The 24,154-nt window shown below is 47.5% G+C and overlaps 1 protein-coding gene across 1 annotated transcript in view; it reads left to right on the forward strand.

Moving 5' to 3' along the window:
- The window catches only part of POLRMT (RNA polymerase mitochondrial), a 50,652-nt gene extending 38,519 nt beyond the window's left edge, over positions 1-12,133 (forward strand). Inside the window, exons 19-21 of the mRNA XM_081895386.1 lie at positions 1,936-2,027; positions 3,929-4,002; positions 11,222-12,133. Of these exons, the coding sequence (XP_081751512.1) occupies positions 1,936-2,027; positions 3,929-4,002; positions 11,222-11,271 (216 nt within the window). The 3' untranslated portion in view covers positions 11,272-12,133. The remainder of the gene's footprint in view (positions 1-1,935; positions 2,028-3,928; positions 4,003-11,221) is intronic.
- The last annotated feature ends 12,021 nt before the right edge of the window (positions 12,134-24,154 follow it).

The following is a 24,154-nucleotide window of genomic DNA, read 5'->3' on the forward strand; positions in this document are numbered from 1 at the left end:
ACATTAAAATGTCACATATTAAAAACTTCCCTAAACAGGGCTGCCTTCAGATGTATTCTAAAAGTCAGAAAGTTGTTTGTTTCCTTGACATCGGATGGGGGGGTGTTCCACAGGGCGGGTGCCACCACCGAGAAGGCCCTCTGCCTGGTTCCCTGTAACCTCACATCTCGCAGGGAGGGAACCGCCAGAAGGCCCTCGGAGCTGGATGATGGGGGTGGAGACGCTCCTTCAGGTATACTGGGCCTTTGAGGCCATTTAGGGCTTTAAAGGTCAACAGCAACACTTTGAATTGTGCTCGGAAATGTACTGGGAGCTCAGTGGTCTCGTTAGTAAAAATCATGTTAAATTGCTGTTTTAGGGGTTGTTTTTAAAAGTGTGGAACAGATTACTCTGTTCTGCATTACTTTCTATGGGAAAATAATAATAATAATAATGATAATAATAATAATAATAATAATAATAATAATAATAATAATAATAATAATAATAATAATAATTTATTTATACCCCGCCTATCTGGCTGCGCTTCCCCAGCCGCTCTGGGCGGCTTCCCAAAAAATATTTAAATACAGTAATGCACGTCTTGGTTTTGGAACGCTTTGGTTTCGGAACGGACTTCCAGAACGGATTAAGTTTGAGAACCGAGGTACCACTGTACTTCTACTGTGGCGGCAGACGGTAGCCACAAATTCATCTTCTTTTAAAGCCATCCAGTTGGGCGGTTCTCTCAGCCTCCTGCGACAGCGAGTTCCACAGTTTAACGAAGGAGCCCTTCTTTTAACCTGCCCCGAATCTCCCGACGTTCGGCCTCACCGGGTGCCCGCGAGTCCTAGCATTTCGGACAACGGTGGTGATTGCCCCCCTTCCTCTTGCATTTCTTTTTCTTAAAATAATTTTTATTGAATGCTTTTATGTTACAACAAAAACAATACAGCCATACTACCACTAAATATAATTGAGAAATAAAAATTACATACATCGATATTTAGTTTGCTATTTGTTATTTACCCTCTTATTTCCTCCCAAACATTGCATACGGCAACACACATATGTGTAGACACCCACACACCTGCACACAAAATGATAATAATGAAAGTAAATATTTTTCCCCCTTTTACCTTCCAAAATCTTTTCTTCAACTTTGACTTCCTGTCAGGTCCCTTTGCATATATTTTACCTTGCATTTGAATGTACGCAAAACAATAAAACTTTCTATATAATTTTTCTAATACATTCTGAACACATAATAAATCCTTAATTGTTGCCCACCTCCTTTGAGTTCCTTTATCACTCGAATGCTAGCATGGAGTCAAAACTATTACTGTCTTTTTGAATGTATCTTCTATAACCACCCCATTTTCCCGTAAATTTTTGCTTTGAGTTTCCTCTGAGTTTACTAGTTGATAAAATAGCAGTTGGGATTTTTGACCAATAATTGTTAGGGCAAATGAGGACAAGGAAACAGGCATAAAACATCCGAATAAAATACAAGATTAAACACAGATAATGGATGGATAAAAAACTAATAATTAACGCAGATAAGAGCTCAAAACCAACAAAGACACACAGTTAAAACAGCTGTAAGAGCATAAGAACTAAAAGACTCGCAGATAAAACAACTAGAAGAGGCTGGAGAGTAGAAGCCTCTTAAATAGAGGACACTCAGAATCACCCATGGAATCGTGTTTGGGGCTTTTCATGGGTGTGAGGGTGATCTGGCTGTGACATCTGTCACCCCATTGATCGCCAGGGTTGATTCGGCTAATCTGGCTGGCTAGGCGGTTGTGCCCTTCCTCCCTCACCGCTCCATCTGCGTCCCTCCCAAAGCTGCGCGCTCGGTGGAAGAGGACGACCATCCCAGATAGAAGGAGCGTACCGTTCTTCGGTCAAGAGTTTACTAGTCAATTGAGCTGTCTCCACACTCTTGCGTTTCAGGTCTGCCGCGAACAATTTGTGCAGCTCCACAAGCACCCTATCCTAGAGGAACTCTCCCAGTTCATGCTGCAGAAATACTGTTCCCACGTTCCGTAAGTGTGTGTCGCTTTCTTCGCCCGCCCCTCTCCAAATATTCTGTTTCAATCAATCAACCTTTATTACGGTCCAGAGACCCAACAAATCGTTACAAAGCAATGCACAATTCATACAGCCTACCTCCAGGTTAAACAAGCATTTCGTTCAGAATATAGGGATCATTGGTTCTTGCAGCCACTGATAAAAACTTTGCCACTGCTAATGTTCTAGCGTTTGTCCGGTCTTCCAATAGGAACCTGACATAGCGAGCCTCTGATTTTCCCGGGAAAGATACCAGCAAGGATAGTATCAGTTCAGCCCTGGCTTGCTCGTATTTTGCACAGTGCAACAAAATATGTTTTATGGAATCGATGTCTTGAGCACACGAGCAAAGTCTGTCCTGGCAGGGAACTCCTCTTAACACTGCAGAAGGAAAGATGTTGAGTCTGGCTTTGGTGAAAAGCCTTTGATAGTTTGGTACTGTCAGGTTTTTAATGTAAGATGTTAACTTAAAGACATGCCCATATTGTACTCCTACTGCCAGCGGACTACAGACTGCGTGTGATCAAGATCGCAAGTCACTGTGTGCATTATACGATATTCTATTTAAACATCGGATCGGTTTCCGTTTGTCGGACCGCTTTGCAAAAGATCCGCAGCCATTTCAGAGTTTTAAAAAAATAAAACAGAGATAAGAGCAGCAGAATTATTTTGTATGCAGTTGCAACAAACCAAACTCCCCCCTGCAAGAAAATCAGCGCTTTCAGTTGTAGAAACGTATTTCAGATCCAATGCAAGCTAGGATAATGATCTTCCCTTTAAAGGCACATAGTAGTAGTAATAATAAAAATAAAAATAATTACATATATACATACCCCACTTTCAGTGTTCACCTTACAGTAAATCTTAAAGTTTTGTTTTGTAGTGTTACAGGTTGCATTTAATGGAATATTTTCATCTGCTGGAATAATTTCCAGTAATAATAATAATAGTAATTTATTATTTATACCCCGCCCATCTGGCTGGGTTTCCCCAGCCACTCTGGGCAGCCCCCAACAGACTATAAAAAACACGATAAAACATCAAACATTAAAAGCTTCCCTAAGCCGGGCTGCCTTCAGATGTCTTCTAAAAGTCAGGTAGTTGTTTATTTCTTTGACATTTGATGGGAGGGCATTCCACAGGGCGGGCGCCGCCACCGAGATGGCCCTCTGCCTGGTTCCCTATAACCTCACTTCTCGCAGGGAGGGAACCGCCAGAAGGCCCTCGGAGCTGGACCCCGGTGTCCGGGCTGAACGATGGGGGTGGAGACGCCCCTTCAGGGATACTGGGCCATTTAGGACTTCTAGGGTCAGCACCAACACTTTGAATTGTGCTCGGAAACGTCCTGGGAGCCAATGTAGGTCTTTCAGGACCGGTGTTACATGGTCTCGGCGGCCGCTTCCAGTCCCCAGTCTAGCTGCCGCATTCTGGATTAATTGTAGTTTCCAGGTCACCTTCAAAGGTAGCCCCACATAGAGCGCATGGTAGTAGTCCAAGCGGGAGATAACCAGAGCATTCACCGCTCTGGCCAGACAGTCTGCAGACAGGGAGGGTCTCATCCAGCGTACCAGATGGATCTGGGAGGCAGCAGCCCTGGACACAGAATTGACCTGCGCCTCCATGAGGACAGAGGATGCCATAAAGAAAATACGGATAGCGCCTGCCTGGTTTTTAGTGGCAGGTAGTTCCCAAGGTGCATACACTATTAGAGACATCCTCCTGGAGTCCTGTAGGATTGTGTTCATAAACATTAAGTCAGGGATGGGTCCGGCGGAAAGCAAAGAAGGTTTCCTTGTTGTTGTTCTTTCCTGCAAAGATGTTTAATTATTATTTGGGTGACGCCTTTATTACAGAAAATGATATTTTCTATCTCCAGGGTTGAGTGGAAGGATAAGAAGGCGAATGAGTACCAGAGGCTGTTTCAGCTTCTGTCTAGCATCCCAAAAAAAGGTACGAGCATATTTATTTTGGGGGCCTGGGGCCAGGAGATCCTTCCGTCAGCAGACAATCCACGCCAGGGCCAATCCCATCGTATATTCCTTAGATTTCTTCCCTGGACCTGCCTCCGAAGGAACCCAGACCGTACAAATACCTATAAATACTAATACCACTGAAATTTCTTAACTTTAAAACAACTCGGTCATTTAGCGTAGCAGAGCCTTTGGAACTCCCTGCCAGTTGAGATAAAGAGAGGCGCCTTGTTGTTGTTTAGTCGTTTAGTCGTGTCCGCCTCTTCGTGATCCCCTGGACCAGAGCACGCCAGGCACTCCTGTCTTCCGCTGCCTCCTGCAGTTTGGTCAAACTCATGCTGGCGGCTTGGAGAACCCTGTCCCACCATCTTGTCCTCTGTTGTCCCCTTCTCCTTGCGCCCTCCATCTTTCCCAACATCAGGGTCTTTTCCAGGGAGTCTTCTCTTCTCCTGAGGTGGCCAAAGCCTTGGAGCCTCAGCTTCAGGATCTGTCCTTCCAGTGAGCACTCAGGGCTGATTTCCTTCCGAATGGATCGGTTTGATCTTCTTGCAGTCCATGGGACTCTCAAGAGTCTCCTCCAGCACCAGAATTCAAAAGCATCCATTTTTCGGCCATCAGCCTTCTTTATGGTCCAGCTCTCACTTCCATACATCACTACCGGGAGAACCATAGCTTCATGGATCACTGCCTTGCCGTGGCGAAGGGGCTTGAATAACTCAGAGAAGCTATGAACTATGCTGAGCAGGGCACCCAAGAGGTGCCTTAATTATACCCTTTTCGGTGCCTGCGAAAAACATTTGTTTAGGCAAGACCCATCGGCTCCCCTCGCCTGGTTTAGCTGGCCAGCCAAAGCCGTTCCCAGGATTGTGGCCTCTGTCACCTGCTGACAGCTCCTAGGAGCCGCAGGTGAGAGCTGAGGACAGGGGCCAAAGTTGGGCAAAGTACCCCAGAAAGAGAATGACATGTCCCCCAACAGAGGTATTGAAAAAATGAAATTTTTGCTTTGAGCTTTTTTGTTTGCAAAATCTCTTTTGGGCTGTTCTTAAGGAAACCCACCAAAATCTACACTTCCAACACGGGTTGCCAAATATGTCCGGATTTTCCAGGATATTTCGGCCAATTTGTGATGGCCGGATCCTGGCTACGTCCCATCAAATTTCCCGAAGTATGGCCAACCCTGATTTAAGGTAATATCGTTCTTCTTTCAACGGCCATCAGTTTGGCAGAAGCATTCTTGCGAAAGTATGGTTTGTTAGAGAGGGTTGAGAGTTGTTAGGAGAAAGACACACACACACATTCCCCTCAGAGATCATCAATTCCCAGAGTTCCCTGGGGACTGACCGTCAAACCACTTCTGGAACCGTGCGCGACTTTGCTGGACGCAGCCTTAAGTGTATTTATAACCGTCCAAAACAGCAGATCTTAAAAGCATTTCAAATTACACGATTCCCGACAGAGTACGATATAAAAGGGCTGAGGCACTCTTTAAGGAAATCCGTTTTTGGCCACATTTGTTGTTGTTGTTTAGTCGTTTAGTCGTGTCTGCCTCTTCGTGACCCCCTGGACCAGAGCATGTCAGGCCCTCCTGTCTTCCACTGCCTCCCGCAGTTTGGTCAAACTCATGCTGGTAGCTTCGAGAACACTGTCCCACCATCTCGTCCTCTGTCATCCCTTTCTCCTTGCGCCCTCCATCTTTCCCAACATCAGGGTCTTTTCCAGGGAGTCTTCTCTTCTCCTGAGGTGGCCAAAGTCTTGGAGCCTCAGCTTCAGGATCTGTCCTTCCAGTGAGCACTCAGGGCTGATTTCCTTAAGAATGGATAGGTTTGATCTTCTTGCAGTCCATGGGACTCTCCAGAGTCTCCTCCAGCACCAGAATTCAAAAGCATCCATTCTTCGGCCATCAGCCTTCTTGATGGTCCAGCTCTCACTTCCATACATCACTGCTGGGAAAACCATAGCTTTTACTATATGGACCTTTGTTGGTAAGGTGATGTCTCTGCTTTTTAAGACGCTGTCTGGGTTTGTCATCGCTTTTCTCCCAAGAAGCAGGCGTCTTTTAATTTTGTGACTGCTGTCACCATCTGCAGTGATCATAGAGCCCAAGAAAGTAAAATCTCTCACTGCCTCCATTTCTTCCCCCTTGATTTGCCAGGAGGTGATGGGCCCAGTGGCCACGATCTTCCTTTTTTTGATGCTGAGCTTCAGACCATATTTTGCGCTCTCCTCTTTCACCCTCATTAAAAGGTTCTTTAATTCTTCCTCACTTTCTGCCATCAAGGGTGTGTCGTCTGCATATCTGAGGTTGTTGATATTTCTTTGGCCATATTTACACCATCCATTTCAAGCACGATGGTGCTGCCTTAAAAAGCCATGGTCCCCCCCTCAAAAAAAAAAAGGATTCTGGGAAATGTAGTTTGCTAAGGGCACCCAGAGTTCTTTGGAGATCCTTATTTCTCCTCCCAGAACTACAGTTCCCAAGGAAAGAGCGGTTGATTGTAAAACCGCTCTGGGAATTATAGCCCTGCAAGGGGTGGGGAATAGGGGACTCTCATCTAACCCTGGACAAACTACAGTTCCCAGAATTATTTAGCGGGGGGGGGGGAGCCTGTTTAAAGGTGGCATCATGGTTTGGCGTGGAAGTAGCTATAAGAAGAGGAGTTTTCAGGGGGAGCAAAAACGTCAAGTTCACCATGAAGCTGATTTTCGCAGCGCCCGGTTCCTGGCTGATGTGAATCGCGGGCCCTGGGGCGTACGGGTCTCTGAAAAGCACCCCACTTCTGGGGATGCAGCGATTGGGCAGAGGGGAAACATTTCTAGAAAATAAATAAATAAAAATAATAATAATAATAATAATTTATTATTTATTATTATTATTATTTATACCTCGCCCATCTGGCTGGGCTTCCCCATCCACTCTGGGCGGCTTCCAGAAAAATATTAAAATACAGTAATGCATCAAACATTAAAAGCTTCCCGAAACAGGGCTGGCTTCAGATGTCTTCTAAAAGTCTGGTAGTTGTTGTTCTCTTTGACATCTGGTGGGAGGGCGTTCCACAGGGCGGGTGCCACCACCGAGAAGGCCCTCTGCCTGGTTCCCTGTAACTTGGCTTCTCGCAGGGAGGGAACCGCCAGAAGGCCCTCGGAGCTGGACCTCAGTGTCCGGGCAGAACGATGGGGGTGGAGACGCTCCTTCAGGGATACTGGGCCATTTAGGGCTTTCAAGGTCAGCACCAACACTTTGAATTGTGCTCGGAAACGTCCTGGGAGCCAATGTAGGTCTTTCAAGACCGGTGTTATGTGGTCTCGACGGCTGCTTCCAGTCAACGCTGCCCCGTGCGTTGCTTGATTCTTCACCTTCCTCCTTCATCGCCTCACTTCCCAACCATGCTGAACTCTTCCTAATCTTATCTTTTAAGCCTCTTCATTTTGGCTTCCAGCCGACTCTCTGTTTGGCTCATCTGTTTGTTGGTAACGAGAGAGAATCACGTCTGCTGTGTCGTTGCCAGGATCCAGGCAAGGCCCGATTAGCGTAAAAAAACCACTGTTGGCATTCTGCCGCACGTGCCAAACTCAATAGTAATAATAATAATAATAATAATAATAATAATAATAATAATAATAATAATAATTTATTATTTATACCCCGCCCATCTGGCTGAGTTTCCCCAGCCACTCTGGGCGGCTTCCAATCAAGTGTTAAAAAGAATACAGCGTTAAATATAAAAAACTTCCCTAAACAGGGCTGCCTCCAGATGTCTTTTAAAAAGAAGATAGCTGCTTATTTCCTTCACATCAGAAGGGAGGGCGTTCCACAGGGCGGGCGCCACCACCAAGAAGGCCCTCTACCTGGTTCCCTGTAACCTCACTTCTCGCAGGGAGGGAACCGCCAGAAGGCCCTCAGGAGATGGACCCAGGTGTCCAGGCTGAACGATGGGGGTGGAGACGCTCCTTCAGGGATACTGGGCCATTTAGGGCTTGAAAGGTCAGCACCAACACTTTGAATTGTGCTCAGTAACATATTGGGAGCCAATGTAGGTCTTTCAAGACCGTTGTTATGTGGTCCCGGCGGCCGCCCCCAGTCAGCAGTCTAGCCGCCGCATTCTGGATTAAATGCAGTTTCCGGGTCGCCTTCAAAGGTAGCCCCACGTAGAGCGCATTGCAGTAGTCCAAATGGTAGCCATCCTTGGCGTTTCATGGGGCGGTTTGTAACATTTCACTTGCCTCGGGCTCGGCAGCTCCACATCCCAGCCAATATCGCAATTCCTGCTTTCTCTGATTTCGCAGCTTGGACCAAGATTCGCATGGGGGGCTCCTAGCCTTTCTCAACCCCTATGTGGCCTTCCACGTGGAATTGGCCTTTTAGCTCCAAACTGCAGGGGACCGGCGACTGGCTTCAAACAAAGCCAGGTTCCTAGTCCTCATGGTTGTAGCATCGCCGTGGGTTGCGTGTCTCCCTGTCGCACCCAACCAGGAGAGTTTGCTGTGTCTGGGAACTTTCAGGCAAGCGAGGGGACGCGGGGCGGAAGTTTGTAAAAAGTTCCGTGTGTCACCCTGACACTGGATCTGAACCTGGACGTCGGAAGGTCCAGGACAGGTCCGTTTAGCTGGAACTCCCTGCCACCCAGTCAGCTGCTGTGCACCGACTTTTAAAGAGGACTGGGCAAACGGAGGAGGAGAAATCTATCCATGGCTATTGGGCCATTTTCCCTACGCGGAAAGAGGCAGTTCTTATTGCTGTTGCCACCATCTCTATCACCAAACATCCCAACCATCTTAATACTGTATATTACCTGCCCTTTACCCTAAAGGTAAAGGGACCCCTGACCATTAGGTCCAGTTGTGGCCGACTCTGAGGTTGCGGTGCTCATCTCGCTTTACTGGCCGAGGGAGCCGGCGTACAGCTTCCGGGTCATGTGGCCAGCAGGACTAAGCCGCTTCTGGCAAACCAGAGCAGTGCATGGAAATGCCGTTTACCTTCCCGCCGGAGTGGTACCTATTTATCTACTTGCACTGGTGTGCTTTCGAACTGCTAGGTTGGCAGGAGCAGGGACCGAGCAACGGGAGCTCACCCCGTCATTGCGGGGATTTGAACCGCCGACCTCCTGATCAGCAAGTCCTAGGCTCTGTGGTTTAACCCACAGCGCCACCTGCGGACGTGGAACTAAATGGGCCCGATCCTGGCACCTTCCTTCCTCTGAAGTATAAAATCCACAGGTTTGCTCCCAATGCAGCCCTGGTTTAGACCAACCGTTTTGGTCCTGCCTTCTTGTTTTTTTGCAGAAGGGGCATAAGTACCTGCCCCCCCTTCCCAAAGAAACCTAATCTGAATCGTAGCCAAAGACTCCCATCACCATCTGCCGCTCTGGAGGTGGGAAGCCGCTGTCTAAAGCTTTATTTCAAAGGCAGTTTCCACCTCCTCCCAGCCTCCTCCCTGGTGTGTTCTGTTGCTGCTCTCGGTTCATCTCTGTAGTCGTACACAAACCCTCTTCAGGGGATATGTGGCTGGCTGCCCATTTTCTACAGAGTCTTGTCTCTGCTCTTCCTTTCTCTTCTCTTCTCTCTGCTTCCATCCTCAAATTTCTTTTATATATATATATATATATATATATATATATATAAAATTAGTTTTTTTAACATATCATTTTCAACAATAATTAAACATACTTTTGCATCTTATTCAAATTTTTGACTTCCATCAATCCTGTCTGAAAATTTTCCACTCTAATCTCTCCGTATGCATTTCTTATCTTCCGTATTACATTTCAAACTCGTAACCAATATCTCTACCTTTTTCCACATTGCAACACTTCGTATATTTCTTATTGTAGTCCTACTAGCGTAATTTGTTGCTCTTCAAATAATTCACATACTTCTTCCAGTCTTCTGTAAATCTCTGGTCCCGCAGGTTTCGAATCCTTCCTGTCATTTGGTCCAATTCTGCATAGTCCGTTAATTTCGTCCTCAAATTTCCAATTTGCTTTTGAAGCTGAGAAGATGCTTCCTGCCCCTTCCAGGCCTAAAAAACAACAACAACAACTATTATTATTATTATTTTATGAAATTTATTACGGTCAGAGACCAGCTTGTGAAACACAAATGGAACTACAATCCCAATAGAACTATTGTTATTATTTCTTGCTTATACCCCGCCCATCTTATATTATATTAAAAGCACAATAAAACATCAAAGATTAAAAACTTCCCAAAACAGTTCTGCCTTCAGATGTCTTCTAAAAGTCAGGTAGTTGTTTATTCCTTTGACATCTGGCGGGAGGGTGTTCCACAGGGAGGGCGCCACCACCGAGAAGGCCCTCTGCCTGGTTCCCTGTAACCTCACTTCTCGCAGGGAGGGAACCGATTCTGGTTGCCGCAGGAGGGGCTCTTGTGCTCAGGTCAGTTTTCCACGGGCAGCTGGTTTTCCGCCGTGGGAGGGCAGGATTAGGGCCGGATTTCGGTTTGATGAGACCCTAAGCTACTGAAGGTAACAGGGCCCTTTCTATGTCCAGCTGTCCTTTTTCAACAACAAATTGCCTCTGTTTTTTGGGTTGAATATATGCTACATGGTAATTGATGGACCTAACTCAAGCCATTTGCACATATTGTCATGCAACCAGTCCATGCTGAATGTAAGGTAAAGGGTAAAGGGACCCCTGACCATTAGGTCCAGTCGCGGATGACTCTGGGGTTGTGGTGCTCATCTCGCTTCATTGGCCAAGGGAGCCGGCGTCCAGCTTCCGGGTCATGTGGCCGGCATGACCAAGCCGCTTCTAGTGAACCAGAGCAGCGCACGGAAACGCCGTTTACTTTCCCGCCGGAGTGGTACCTATTTATCTACTTGCACTTTGAGGTGCTTTCAAACTGCTAGGTTGGTAGGAGCAGGGACCGAGCAACAGGAGCTAGGCACCCTATATATAGAAAGGAGCAAACCAGTGATATTTTGGGGAGCAGGCTAGCAGGCGGGGCTCATGACTTACATCGTAGGAGCCTACCCAACACAAAACACTGTTGCTGGATGTAGGTTTTATTTTATTTGTCTTTAATCTGATATTTTGGAAATGTGCATCCAGGGTTTTTTTCCCCTTTAATTTTTTTGGGGGGCCCCCAAGAGAGTGGGGCCCTAATCTATAGCTTGTTTTGCTTATACGTAAATCCGGCCTCTCCTTGTATTCTGAACGTTATACACTTTCTTTCCCTTCCAGGTGACTTCGACCTGGAGAAGGTGAAAGAGTCCACCTACTTTTTCAGCTGACCCCGGAAGGTCCGCCAGAAGCTGTTCCAGGGACCCTGCCCTGCGTCGCCCGTAACCCGGCTCGGAACGGGCTCTGCTACCTCCAGAGTGAAAAACGGTGGGGAGGAATTTCTTGCACCGTGCAAAACATATTCGGTCTCTCTGCCCCGAGCCTCCATCAGGTTTTCTTTTCCTCCTTTCCATCCCAGAACTCTGATCAGCCCCAGCTACCTCTATACAACCACTGTTTTCGTTTGTTTTTCAAATGCCCAAACGGTGAAGAATCGACGGAAGAAAGCCGTTCTCCAGTCTTGGTGCTGCTTAGCTCATTTGGTGCCCCCCCAAAGGGCACTTGGCTTGCCACCCCGAACCTCTGCCAGCCCTCTGGAGGAAGGGCACCTTTGCCCTTAACCAGGAGAGCTTTGTGGAGGCAGGAGACGGGAGCTTTGACCCACAGCTTCCCTTCACAGGATTGCCCAAGTTGGCGATGACTGAAGGCTGGCATTGCCAACGTGCTGGGCTCCAGCTCCCGTCCGGCTTCCGAACCTTTGGGGGGCTGGTTGGAGCAGGACCCCACAGCTTCTGGGGGATTCGTTCTTGCAACAGCAGAGCATAGGAACAACACAGGAAGAGAAATATGGGTGAAATTCCCTTGCGTGGCGCTGTCTGCCTTGGTTCTGCCTGCATCGTCCCACTTGCCACTTTTTGGGTACCACGGCATGGGGCTGCCCCCTCGAACTGCCTGTGGGGTGCAGAATCGAGTCCCGAGCTTCCCCCGCAGGGTATGTTATCCCATAGCTGTCAACTTTCCCCTTTTCTTGTGCGGAATCCTATTTGGAATAAGGGAATTTCCCTTAAAAAAAGGGGAAAGTTGACAGCTGTGTGTTGTGTTCAGCTGTGTTGACAGCTGTGTTCTCCGTCAGGGAACGGTTAAGTTTGTTCCGGCAGAGTGGCCTGGGGTGGGCCGTTGTGATGCACCAGGAGAGCTGTGTGTCCCCTGCCCCTTGGCCAATGCCTGTGAATTAAAAGCCTGCAAGAAATTTCTGCCTCGCCTCTGGAATTTCTGATTCATCGACGCCGGGGAACAAACTCAGCCAATGCTCTTGCCTTGAGAAGCGAGGAGGCAGCCCGCAGTGTCTCTGCACTGAGTCTCTGCCCGTGGGGTTCTTTCAAGCCCCGCTGGCGGTCGAGGGATAAGGAGAGACGCAGTTCAGCAACACTGAGAAGATTACCTGTTGCAATTCTGGTCGCCTCAGCTCAGAACAGATGTGGTCGAGTTGGGAAAGGTTGAGAAAAGGGAAAGCCCAAACGGTTAAGGGGGATGGGACAACTCCCATTTGGGGAACACTTGCAGCGTTTTTGTTCTTTCTTCGTTTAGAGAAAAGGCGGGTAAGACCAGACATGACGGGAATTGTATAAGGTAAGGGACGCGGGTGGCGCTGTGGGTTAAGCCACAGAGCCTAGGGCTTGCCGATCAGAAGGTCGGCGGTTTGAATCCCCGCGAAGGGGTGAGCTCCCATTGCTCGGTCCCTGCTCCTGCCAACCTAGCAGTTCGAAAGCACGTCAAAGTGCAAGTAGATCAATAGGTACCGCTCCGGCGGGAAGGGAAACGGCGTTTCCGTGCACTGCTCTGGTTCACCAGAAGCGGCTTAGTCCTGCTGGCCACATGACCTGGAAGCTGTACGCCGGCTCCCTCGGCCAGTAAAGCGAGATGAGCGCTGCAACCCCAGAGTCGGCCACGACTGGACCTAATGGTCAGGGGTCCCTTTACCTTTACGGAGAAAGTGGCTGGAGAGAGGAAAACGTTATCCCTTCTAATACTTGAACACTTGAGGAAACCCAACGAAGCTGAGCGCTGAAAGGTTTGAGGCAGGCAAAAGGCACCGCCCGACCTGCAGAACTCACTGGCACCGGAGGCAGGCGGCCGACGTTGTTAATACGGCGCCCTGAGCACAAAATGTTCAGCTGGAGAACACCCCTGCCCCGGGATACGCCCCCCCATATGGAAGAAGGCTCAGAGCCTGGGGATTGGCGGTGAGGGCAACAATGGGTGGTCAGAATGAGAAGACTGGGACGAGGTAGCAGAAGAGGCAACAGGGTTTAGTGAGCGGGAAGAGGCCGTGGCAGAGAGCAGTGCAGAATCGGAGACAGGAGAGGAAGGGGAGACAGGAGACGATATGAGGCCGGCTGGGGAAGAGGCACGAGTGTCTCCCCCTCCTGCCGCAACAAACTCCAGGGAGTCTCCTCCTCCTGGTGTGACCAGTTCCCCTCTGCCCCCTGGTTTCCCAGAACCAGCAGAGGTATGAAGAGGGCAGAATAAAGAGAGACAAGACGATGGCGCCGTAGGCTGCTGGGGAAGGAACTGGTGAATGAGCCTAAGAGAGCGGTGGGAAGGCAGGGATTCTTGGTCCTCACAGTCGTTCCTTTGGGGCAAGACCTACTGGGAAAGGGCTGCTGCGACCACTAGGCCTGAGCCTGTTTTTTGTTTCTTTGAATAAAGAGTCGTCTTCACCAACATTGGTGCTTTCTTGACTCCCGCTCCTGAACAGCTAGCTCTAAACGAGGATTGGAGCAACTCTTCATTTTTATTTTTCTAATTATTTTTGTTAGTTTTACATAAAAGTTATACACCATAAACCTAACATTTTCACACATTTAAAAAAAAAGTTCTTTCAAAACTTGAGACCTCCTTCCTTCCTTCCCTCCGTGGTTTCCAGTTCTAAATTTTATCCCTGCATCTTTTACAGTGATCCGTATCTGTTATACAATCACAGTATCCAAAATCCCTGTTACGTTACAAGAGTCATTGTTATTCCTGTCAATGGTTTCAACCGTTTACAGTGATCTCTCAAATACGTTAGAAAGTTATTCCAGTGTTTTAAGAATACTTGGTCTTCCTGGTTTCAGATTTTCACTGTCATTCTCTTTTTAAAAAACAAACTTTTTATTCAATTTTACAGAATACAGTTGAATTCAAACATTAGTCATAACCATCAACGTTTAGGATTCCACTGTTCCATGGTTTCCATTATCAAACTTTTTCTGCTGCATATCATATATTTTCTCTTTCTTGAAATCCTTTTTCACCTTAGTTTCTAATATAAACGTTACTCAAATCCTCCTGAGGTTTTTAGTTGTTTACAACATTCTCTTAAGTAAATTGTAAATTTCCCCCATTCCTTATTAAAACTTCTGTCTTCCTGGTTTCTGGGTTTCCTGATCATATTCGTCATTTTGGCGTAGTCCATCTTCATCAGCCATAGGTCTCTGGTCAAGACTTTTATCTCCTTTCGATCTCTGGGCTAGTAGCATCCGCAAGACTGTCATTGCATACATAATTGTTTCTGCTCCTTCGGTTTCTCTGCATCTAAAATTCCTAATAAAAAGGCTTCTGGTTTTACCCCATGAAAGTTTTTTTCAGCTCGTTATACAATGGTACCTTGGTTCTCAAACTTAATCCGTTCCGTAAGTCCGTTCCAAAACCAAAGCATTCGAAAACCAAGGCGCGCTTTCCCGTAGAAAGTAATGCGAAACAGATTAATCCGTTCCAGACTTTTAAAAAGAAGCCCTAAAACAGCAACTGAACATGAATTTTACTATCTAAAATTTTACCACTGATCCGTAAAATGAAAGCGATAAGCAATGTACTGCAGTCACACAATCCGTCAGTAGCTGGACTGGGTTCTGCACAGTCACAAAAACACAAAATAAATAGCAAAAACAGACCTCAGTGTAACACTCAAATCAGAAGTGTGGCACTCAAAACGGAAGCGTTAAAACTCAAAACAGAACACGTTCGGTTTCCAAAAAATGTTTGCAAACCAGAACACTTCCAGGTTTGCAGTGTTTGGGTTCCAAATTGTTTGAGAACCAAGGCGTTTGAGAACCAAGGTACCACTGTATATAATTTCCCAGAATGCTTTTGTTGTCATGCACGTCCACCACATATCGTAGAAAGTGCCTTCCTTCTCCTTACACTTCCAGCATACCTTTGAAGCAGTTCTATATACCTTTGCTAATTTTGCGGGTGCTAATGTAGGTACCTAGACAGCATCTTAAAAAGCAGAGACATCACCTTGCCAACAAAGGTCCGTCTAGTCAAAGCTCTGGTTTTCCCAGTAGTGATGTATGGAAGTGAGAGCTGGACCATAAAGAAGGCTGATGGCCGAAGAACGGATGCTTTTGAATTATGGTGCTGGAGGAGACTCTTGAGAGTCCCATGACTGCAAGAAGATCAAACCTCTCCATTCTGAAGGAAATCAGCCCTGAGTGCTCACTGGAAGGACAGATCCTGAAGCTGAGGCTCCAAGACTTTGGCCACCTCATGAGAAGAGAAGACTCCCTGGAAAAGACCCTGATGTTGGGAAAGATGGAGGGCGCAAGGAGAAGGGGACGACGGAGGATGAGATGGTGGGACAGTGTTCTCGAAGCTACAAACATGAGTCTGACCAAACTGCGGGAGGCAGTGGAAGACAGGAGGGCCTGGCATGCTCTGGTCCAGGGGGTCACAAAGAGGCGGACACCACTAAACGACTAAACAACAACAAATGTAGGTATTCAGTGCTGGTTCTCAAGGTGGCGAGAACCAGCTTGTAGGATTCGCAAGGGGGCAGCTGGCCGACCACTGTGATGCCAGGATGATGGGGCTAGATTCGAAGCCAGGGCCCCCTCCTGCCTCCTTGCGTCATTCCCACGACACAAGACGTTCCCCCTACCTGTTCCGAGATAAGGATGCTTCACTCGCAAGAGGCTGTGGCGTCTTAACGCTTCACTTGCGGCTAAAATTAGAAACACAGCCTGCCTATTAGTTATATGGAATGTTACCAAGGGATTTTTTTGCGCTATAATTAGTAGGTTTTTAATACAATTTTGTGCCTTGTTTCTTATTGCGGCTGCAGACTTCCGAATCTCTCTCATTCTTGACAAGGGCCTTAAAGCCCGTGGGTAAGTTTTCAGCTGAATGTTGCGGTGCGATTTGGCTCCCTAATATCTACATTATATGCCCGAGTCCCTTGCTTAAATTTGGTCACAGGGCAATGTGAGCAAGTAGCAGAAAACTGGGCAGGATTATTATTATTATTATTATTATTATTATTATTATTATTATTATTATCATCCATTTATGCATTTAAATGTTTACATTTCTTGCCCAAAAAGGGAAACCCTTGAAGGAAGCTGGCAAGCATCGTAATAACTACCATATTTTTTGCTCCATAAGACTCCCTTTTTCCCTCCAAAAAAGTAAGGGGAAATGTGTGTGGGTCTTATGGAGCGAATGCAGGCTGCGCAGCTATCCCAGAAGCCAGAACAGCAGGAGGGATTGCTGCTTTCGCTGCGCAGCGATCCCTCTTGCTGTCCTGGCTTCTGAGATTCAGAATATTTTTTTTCTTGTTTTACTCCAAAAACTAGGTGCGTCTTGTGGTCTGGTGCGTCTTATAGAGCAAAAAATACGGTAATAAGCTGCCCAGCTTTAAAGTGGAAATCAAAATGCAGCATCAATGAGGTCCAGCTCCGAGGGCCTTCTGGCGGTTCCCTCCCTGCGAGAAGTGAGGTTGCAGGGAACCAGGCAGAGGGCCTTCTCGGTGGTGGCACCCGCCCTGTGGAACTCCCTCCCACTAGATGTCAGGGAGATAAACAATTATCTGACTTTTAGAAGACATCTGAAGGCAGCCCTGTTTAGGGAGGTTTTTAACGTTTGAGGTTTTATCGCTTTTTTATTAGTGTTATTAATATTCTGTTGGGAGCCTCCCAGAGTGGCTGGGGAAACCCAGACAGATGGGCAGGGTATAAATAATCTATTATTACAGTGGTACCTCGGGTTAAGTACTTAATTCGTTCCGGAGGTCTGTTCTTAACCTGAAACTGTTCTTAACCTGAAGCACCACTTTAGCTAATGGGGCCTCCTGCTGCCGCCGCGCCGCCAGAGCACGATTTCTGTTCTCATCCTGAAGCAAAGTTCTTAACCTGAGGTAGTATTTCTGGGTTAGCGGAGTCTGTAACCTGAAGCGTATGTAACCCGAGTTACCACTGTATTATTATTATTATTATTATTATTATTATTATTATTATTATTATTATTGAATTCGGTGCTGCTGGGGTAGCTCAGTTGATAAGGGCATAGTGCACTTAATCTCAAGGTCGTGAGTTCAAGTCCCACGTTGGGAAAAGACCCTGCAGCACAGGGGGTTGGTCTAGATGACCCTCAGGGTCCCTTCCAAACCCCGCAATTCTGTGAAAAGCCTAAGGAGCACTGGGAACGCTGGAAGCTGATTAATACTGAGTCCAGACCATTGGCCTGTGATTCAGCTCTTCCACTGAGTGTTCTTTTCCTCTAAAGGTAAAGTAAGGTGCTAGTCCACATGGTTCTGAATTTTTCAAAAATGGAATTAAGTAGAAAGATGGAAGCTCCCTTATACTGAGCTACAGCTTTGGCCCACCCAGCTCAGTGACCCAGCAGCAGCTCTCCACGGTTTAGGCGGGACTCCGTGAGCAGCCCTGCCTGGAGATCGATCCCATAGGCCAGTTTTTCCCAAACGGTGCATCACACTCTAAATCTGGCCCGCAGACGGTCCGGGAATCAGTGTGTTTTTCCATGAGTAGAATGTGTCCTTTGTCCATTGAGTTTTCTTGGCAGGGATACTGAAGTGGCTTGCCGGTCCCTGCTCCGATCACTGCAGATGGTGACAGCAGCCACGAAATTAAAAGACTCCTGCTTCTTGGGAGAAAAGCAATGACAAACCTAGACAGCATCTTAAAAAGCAGAGACATCACCTTGCCGACAAAGGTCTGTATAATTAAGGCTTTTCCCAGTAGTGATGTATGGAAGTGAGAGCTGGACCATAAAGAAGGCTGATCGCCGAAGAATGGATGCTTTTGAATTCTGGTGCTGGAAGAGACTCTTGAGAGTCCCATGGACTGCAAGAAGATCAAACCTCTCCATTCTGAAGGAAATCAGCCCTGAGTGCTCACTGGAAGGACAGATCCTGAAGCTGAGGCTCCAAGACTTTGGCCACCTCAGGAGAAGAGAAGACTCCCTGGAAAAGACCCTGATGTTGGGAAAGATGGAGGGCACAAGGAGAAGGGGACAACGGAGGACGAGATGGTGGGACAGTGTTCTCGAAGGGACCAACATGAGTTTGACCAAACTGCGGGAGGCAGTAGAAGACAGGAGGGCCTGGCGTGCTCTGGTCCAGGGGGTCACAAAGATTCGGAAACGACTAAACGACTAAAGAAGAAGAATGTGTCCTTTTATTTAAAATGCATCTCTGGGTTATTTGTGGGGCATAGGAATTCCTTCATTCCCCCCCTTCAATATATATATATATTCCGGCCCACCACAAGGTCTGAAAAGGTTTGCTGACCCCTGGTCTTGAGCTTTTGCCAAAAGTTGTACATTGAAGACACCAGGCTCTTGTGAGGAAGGAGCTCAACGGCTTAGGGGCTGCCCCACAGAACTCCCCCCCCTCCCCGGGCTGCCAACCCATGAGCGTTTGAGGGCAGAGGAACCACCAAGAGGGCCTAACCCCCTGCCGATCTCGGTGCCCAAGGCCTATTGATGCTAGCAAGCCTTAGAAATTGTGTTGGCACCGTCGCCCCTGAGCAGCGAGTGCTGAGAGGTACACTGCTCTTGCAAATGGAGGTTCTGCTATGCAAACTTTGCTAAGCGCCGCACAGTTGAAATCGGGAGCGAGATCTAGGACATTGGATGCGTTTGGGTTAAAGAGGCGAACAAACAAACCAGAAAGAAAGCATCTCTTATATTTTTAAATGACAATTTTGCTGCTCTCCCTGTGGCTGAGATCAGAAGGGTTTAGTGTCAGGTCCACTGGCCGTGGCCCCAGGAGCAGCTGGCTCCTTCAGAACTGGAAGGGAGAATGTTTTTTAAACAGAGGCTCTTTTGGCGTCTCCTATCAGCTTCCTCAACTCTTTCCCTCTGCGTTTGAGGATTATGACAATGAGTGCGGCCCGCAACCAAATTCTGCAGCATGGATAGCGAGCCGAGAACCGCCTAGATAGCAAGTCTTCCTGCAGGATACTGTTAATTTTTGGGTTTCTTAAATATTTATATTTTATTAAAAGTTTCACGGTGAATTAAAACGAAGGGGGAAGAAATGAAATACATAGGAAACGAAAAACCAACAGAGGAAAACAAGAACATCGAAATGACAGTAAAATGTAATCAAGGTTATAAAACGACGTCGTATATATGTAAACTTCTTATTCCCCTCAAGTGTAAATAAGTTCATGAGTCACTTACAGGATACTGCTAAGTTGTGAGGAGACCCCTTGTTTCCCAGCCTTATTTTCGAAGTGATGGACATCTATATATTATTATATCATTGTTGTTGTTGTTGTTGAGTCATTTAGTGGTGTCCACCTCTTTGTGACCCCCTGGACCAGAGCACGCCAGGCCCTCCTGTCTTCCACTGCCTCCCGCAGTTTGGTCAAACTCATCTTCGCCGCTTCGAGAACACTGTCCCACCATCTCGTCCTCCGTCGTCCCCTTCTCCTTGTGCCCTCCATCTTTCCCAACATCAGGGTCTTTTCCAGGGAGTCTTCTCTTCTCATGAGGTGGCCAAAGTCTTGGAGCCTCAGCTTCAGGATCTGTCCTTCCAGTGAGCACTCAGGGCTCATTTCCTTCAGAATGGAGAGGTTTAATCTTCTTGCAGTCCAGGGGACTCTCAAGAGTCTCCTCCAGCACCAGAATTCAAAAGCATCCATTCTTCGGTGACCAGCCTTCTTTATGGTCCAGCTCTCACTTCCATACATCACTACTGGGAAAACCAGAGCTTGAACTATACAAACCTTTGTTGGCAAGGTGATGTCTCTACTTCTCAAGATGCTGTCTAGGTTTGTCATTGCTTTCCTCCCAAGGAGCAGGCGTCTTTTAATTTCGTGGCTGCTGTCACCATCTGCAGTGATCATTGAGCCCAAGAAAGTAAAATCTCTCACTACCTCCATTTTCCCCCCTTCTATTTGCCTTCTATTATATCATTATCATTAATTATATTCTATTATATCATTATCATTATTTTATTATTCTTTCTTACCCTTAGAAAAGGATGCGGTGATTACTAAGACCCAGCATGGGTTTTTCAAAAATAAGTCATCACAGACCAATCTCCTTTCATTTCTTTTTTTTAAAAATGGAATTACAAACTTGGTTAGGGACGCGGGTGGTGCTGTGGGTTAAACCACAGAGCCTAGGACTTGCCGACCAGAAGGTCGGCGGTTCGAATCCCCACGATGGGATGAGCTCCCATTGCTCGGTCCCTGCTCCTGCCCACCTAGCAGTTCGAAAGCACAAAGTGCAAGTAGATAAATAGGTACCACTCCGGCAGGAAGGTAAACAGCGTTTCTGTGCGCTGCTCTGGTTCTCCAAATCTAAAATCAGATACAGAAATAAAAGAAGATTTAATACAAAATGACCTGAAGGAATTGAGGGGTTGCTCATCAAATTTTCAGATGACACCAAACTGGGAGGGGTAGCTAATGCCGCAGAACATGGAATCAGTACTCAAAATGACCTTAACAGATTGGGGAACTGGGCGCAAGCTAAGAAAAATAATTTCAACAGGGACAAATGTCAGGTTCTGCACTTAGGCAGGGAGAACCAGATGCACAAATATAGGAGGGGGGGGACACCGGGCTTAATAGCAGGACACGTGGAAAGGATCTAGGGGTCTTGGTGGGCCACAAACTGAACATGAGCCCACAGTGCGGTGCAGCAGCAAAAAAGGCTAATGCTATTCTGGGCTTCATCAAACAGAAGTCTAGCGTCCTGATCAAGGGAAGTAATAGGGCAACTCTATTCTGCCTTGGTCAGACAGACCACACCTGGAATACTGTGTCCTATTCTGGGCACTACAATTTAAGGCAGACCTGAACAAGCTGGAAGGTGGGCAGAGATGGGCGACCGAGATAGTCCAATGTCTGGAAACCAAGCCTTAAGACGAGCGCTTGGAGGAGCTGGGCAGGTTTAGCTTGGAAAAGACTGGATCTAATGACTGGATCTAATGGTCAATCATCCCTTTACCTTTACCTAAAGCATTAAAAAAGAGAGCTAAAAAATGACAACGAAAACCACTTTATTTTTTAACAAAAACCAATGAGGACTGGAATCTTACTTGATCTTCAGGAGAATGCCCTCAGCTCAAGGGCAGAACATCTGCTTTGCATGCCAAAGCCCTTTATTCAATCCTTGAGGTGTTTTTTCTGAGTAGGGCCAGGACAGACCCATGCTCCATGAATTAGTCTAATCCTCTCTTAAAGCCATCCAGTCACTCGCTGTATCTTGTGACACTCTTACTGAGTCAACACTTGTTCTCTCCCTCTCTTTCCTAGTCGGAAGGCATGCAAAAACTCCTGTTTTAGGCATGGATGGAGTTTTTATGCATGGGCACAAAAAAACAGCTCCTCTGCTGGCATCAAGAGTGGGAGGAGATAACTGTCTGTCTGTCTGCGGCCTCTCTCTCTTTCACACACACCTGGAATACTGTGTCCAATTCTGGACACTACAATTTAAGACAGACCTTAACAAGGTGGGCAGAGATGGGTGACCGAGATAGTCCAATGTCTGGAAACCAAGCCTTAAGACGAGCGCTTGGAGGAGCTAGGCAGGTTTAGCTTGGAAAAGAGGAGGTTCTTCAATTATCTCAAGGGCTATCAAACAGAAGAGGGAACAAGCTTGTTTTCTTCTGCTCTGGAAGGTAGGACTCGAACCCGCGGCTTCAAGTTACAAGGAAGGAGATTCCGACTCAGCATTCTGACAGTAAGAGCAGTTCAGCAGTGGAACAGACTCCCACCAGAGATTGTGGACTCTCCATCCTTGGAGGTTTCCAAGCAAAGGTTGGATGGCCATCTGTCATGGACGCTTCAGTTGAGATTCCTGCATTGAAGGGGGTTGGACTAGATGACCGCTGGGGTCCCTTCCAACTGGTTTTGGGGGTTCGGTTCCCCCAATTGACCAACCGCTGCCCTTTCCAAATCTTAATATTTGTTTACTTCCCCCTTGTTGCAATGGCTCTGCTTCAGGTTTGGTTGTAAACACCTATGGGGACCGGCTGCTAGGAATCGCAGGTGGGAAAGGCCGCGTTGAACCCGCGTCCTGCTAGCAAGCTTCCCTGTGGCCCAATCCTGCACTGTTTTCTTCCAGCTCAGCAGCAGAGTGCCGGCCAAAGAGACGGGTGTTTCGTGGTTGAGGGTGGCGGTGTCAGAGTATTCTTAAGTGGGTCCCTGGTGCACCTTCTTGTGAGTGTTTCACACCTTGCTGCTAAGCAAGATCTCCAAGAGAACCGATTCCTTTATTAAACAAGTAATAAACAGGGCTGCCCTCTGAGGCTGCGGAAAAAACAAGCGTCAGTCCAACTCCTAATTCACAGTCGGAGCAATAAGGGGCTGGCAATCTCCTTTAACCCTCTCTGGACATTTCTGAACAGTAAGGTAAAGGTAAAGGGACCCCTGACCATTAAGTCCAGTCGTGGCCAACTCTGGGGTTGCGGCGCTCATCTCGCTTTACTGGCCGAGGGAGCCAGTGTACAGCTTCCGGGTCATGTGGCCAGCAGGACTAAGCCGCTTCTGGCGAACCGGAGCAGCGCATGGAAACGCCGTTTACCTTCCTGCCGGAGCGGTACCTATTTATCTACTTGCACTTTGACGTGCTTTCGAACTGCTAGGTTGGCAGGAACAGGGACCGAGCAATGGGAGCTCACCCCGTCATTGCGGGGATTCGAACCACCAACCTTCTGATCAGCAAGTCCTAGGCTCTGTGGTTTAACCCACAGCACCACCCGCATCCCTTTTTCTGAGCAGTAGCGATGAGCAAAAGCTTCTGAGCTGTCTTGAAGGGACGTATGTCTTCACCCCAAGAGAGTCGTGAGCCTAGCTGGATCAAGCCAAAGGGGGCCCATCTAGTTAATAATTATTATTATTATTTATACCCTGCCCATCTGGCTGGGTTTCCTCAGCCACTCTGGGCGGCTCCCAACAGAATATTATTAATAATATTAAAAGCACAATAAAAGACCAAACATTAAAAACATCCCTAAACAGGGCTGCCTTCAGATGTCTTCTGAAAGTCAGGTAGTTGTTTATTTCCTTAACATGTGATGGGAGGGCGTTCCATAGGACGGGCGCCACCACCGAGAAGGCCCTCTGCCTGGTTGCCTGTAACCTCGCTTCTCGCAGGGAGGGAACCACCAGAAGGCCCTTGGAGCTGGACCTCAGTGTCTGGGCAAAACAATGGGGGTGGAGACGCTCCTTCAGGTATACTGGGCCGTTTAGGGCTTTCAAGGTCAGCACCAATACTTTGAATTGTCCTCAGTAATGTACTGGGAGCCAATATAGGTCTTTCAGGACCGGTGTTATGTGGTTCCAGCGGCCGCTCCCAGTCCGCAGTCTAGCTGCCGCATTCTGGATAAGTTGCAGTTTCCGGGTCAGCTTCAAAGGCAGCCCCACGGAGAGCGCATTGCAGGAGTCCAAGCGGGAGATAACTAGAGCATGCGCCACTCTGGAGAGACAGTCTCCCGGCAGGGATGGTCTCATACTGGGTACCAGATGGAGCTGGTAGACAGCTGCCCTGGACACAGAATTAACCTGCACCTCCATGGACAGCGGTGAGTCCAAAATGACCCCCAGGCTGCGCACCTGGTCCTTCGGGGGCACAGTTACCCCATTCAGGACCAGGGAGTCCTCCTGTCCTCACAGTAGCCAACCAGATAGGAGCGCAGCGGCCAGTCTCCCCTTTTGGTATCCCCAGAAAACTCTGGAGGCTGAACGTCAACTTCTCATTTGTCTGGAAGTTCCCACGTAGGGCTGGGAGAAACTCCCTTTCTGGAAACCTTAAAAGTCTTTGCCAGTCAAATGGGCCAATACCCTGAACCAATAGAAAGCAGCTTCCTTTAAC

Source organism: Podarcis melisellensis, assembly GCF_964234715.1.
Source record: "Podarcis melisellensis genome assembly, chromosome: 18".
NCBI lineage: Eukaryota > Metazoa > Chordata > Lepidosauria > Squamata > Lacertidae > Podarcis > Podarcis melisellensis.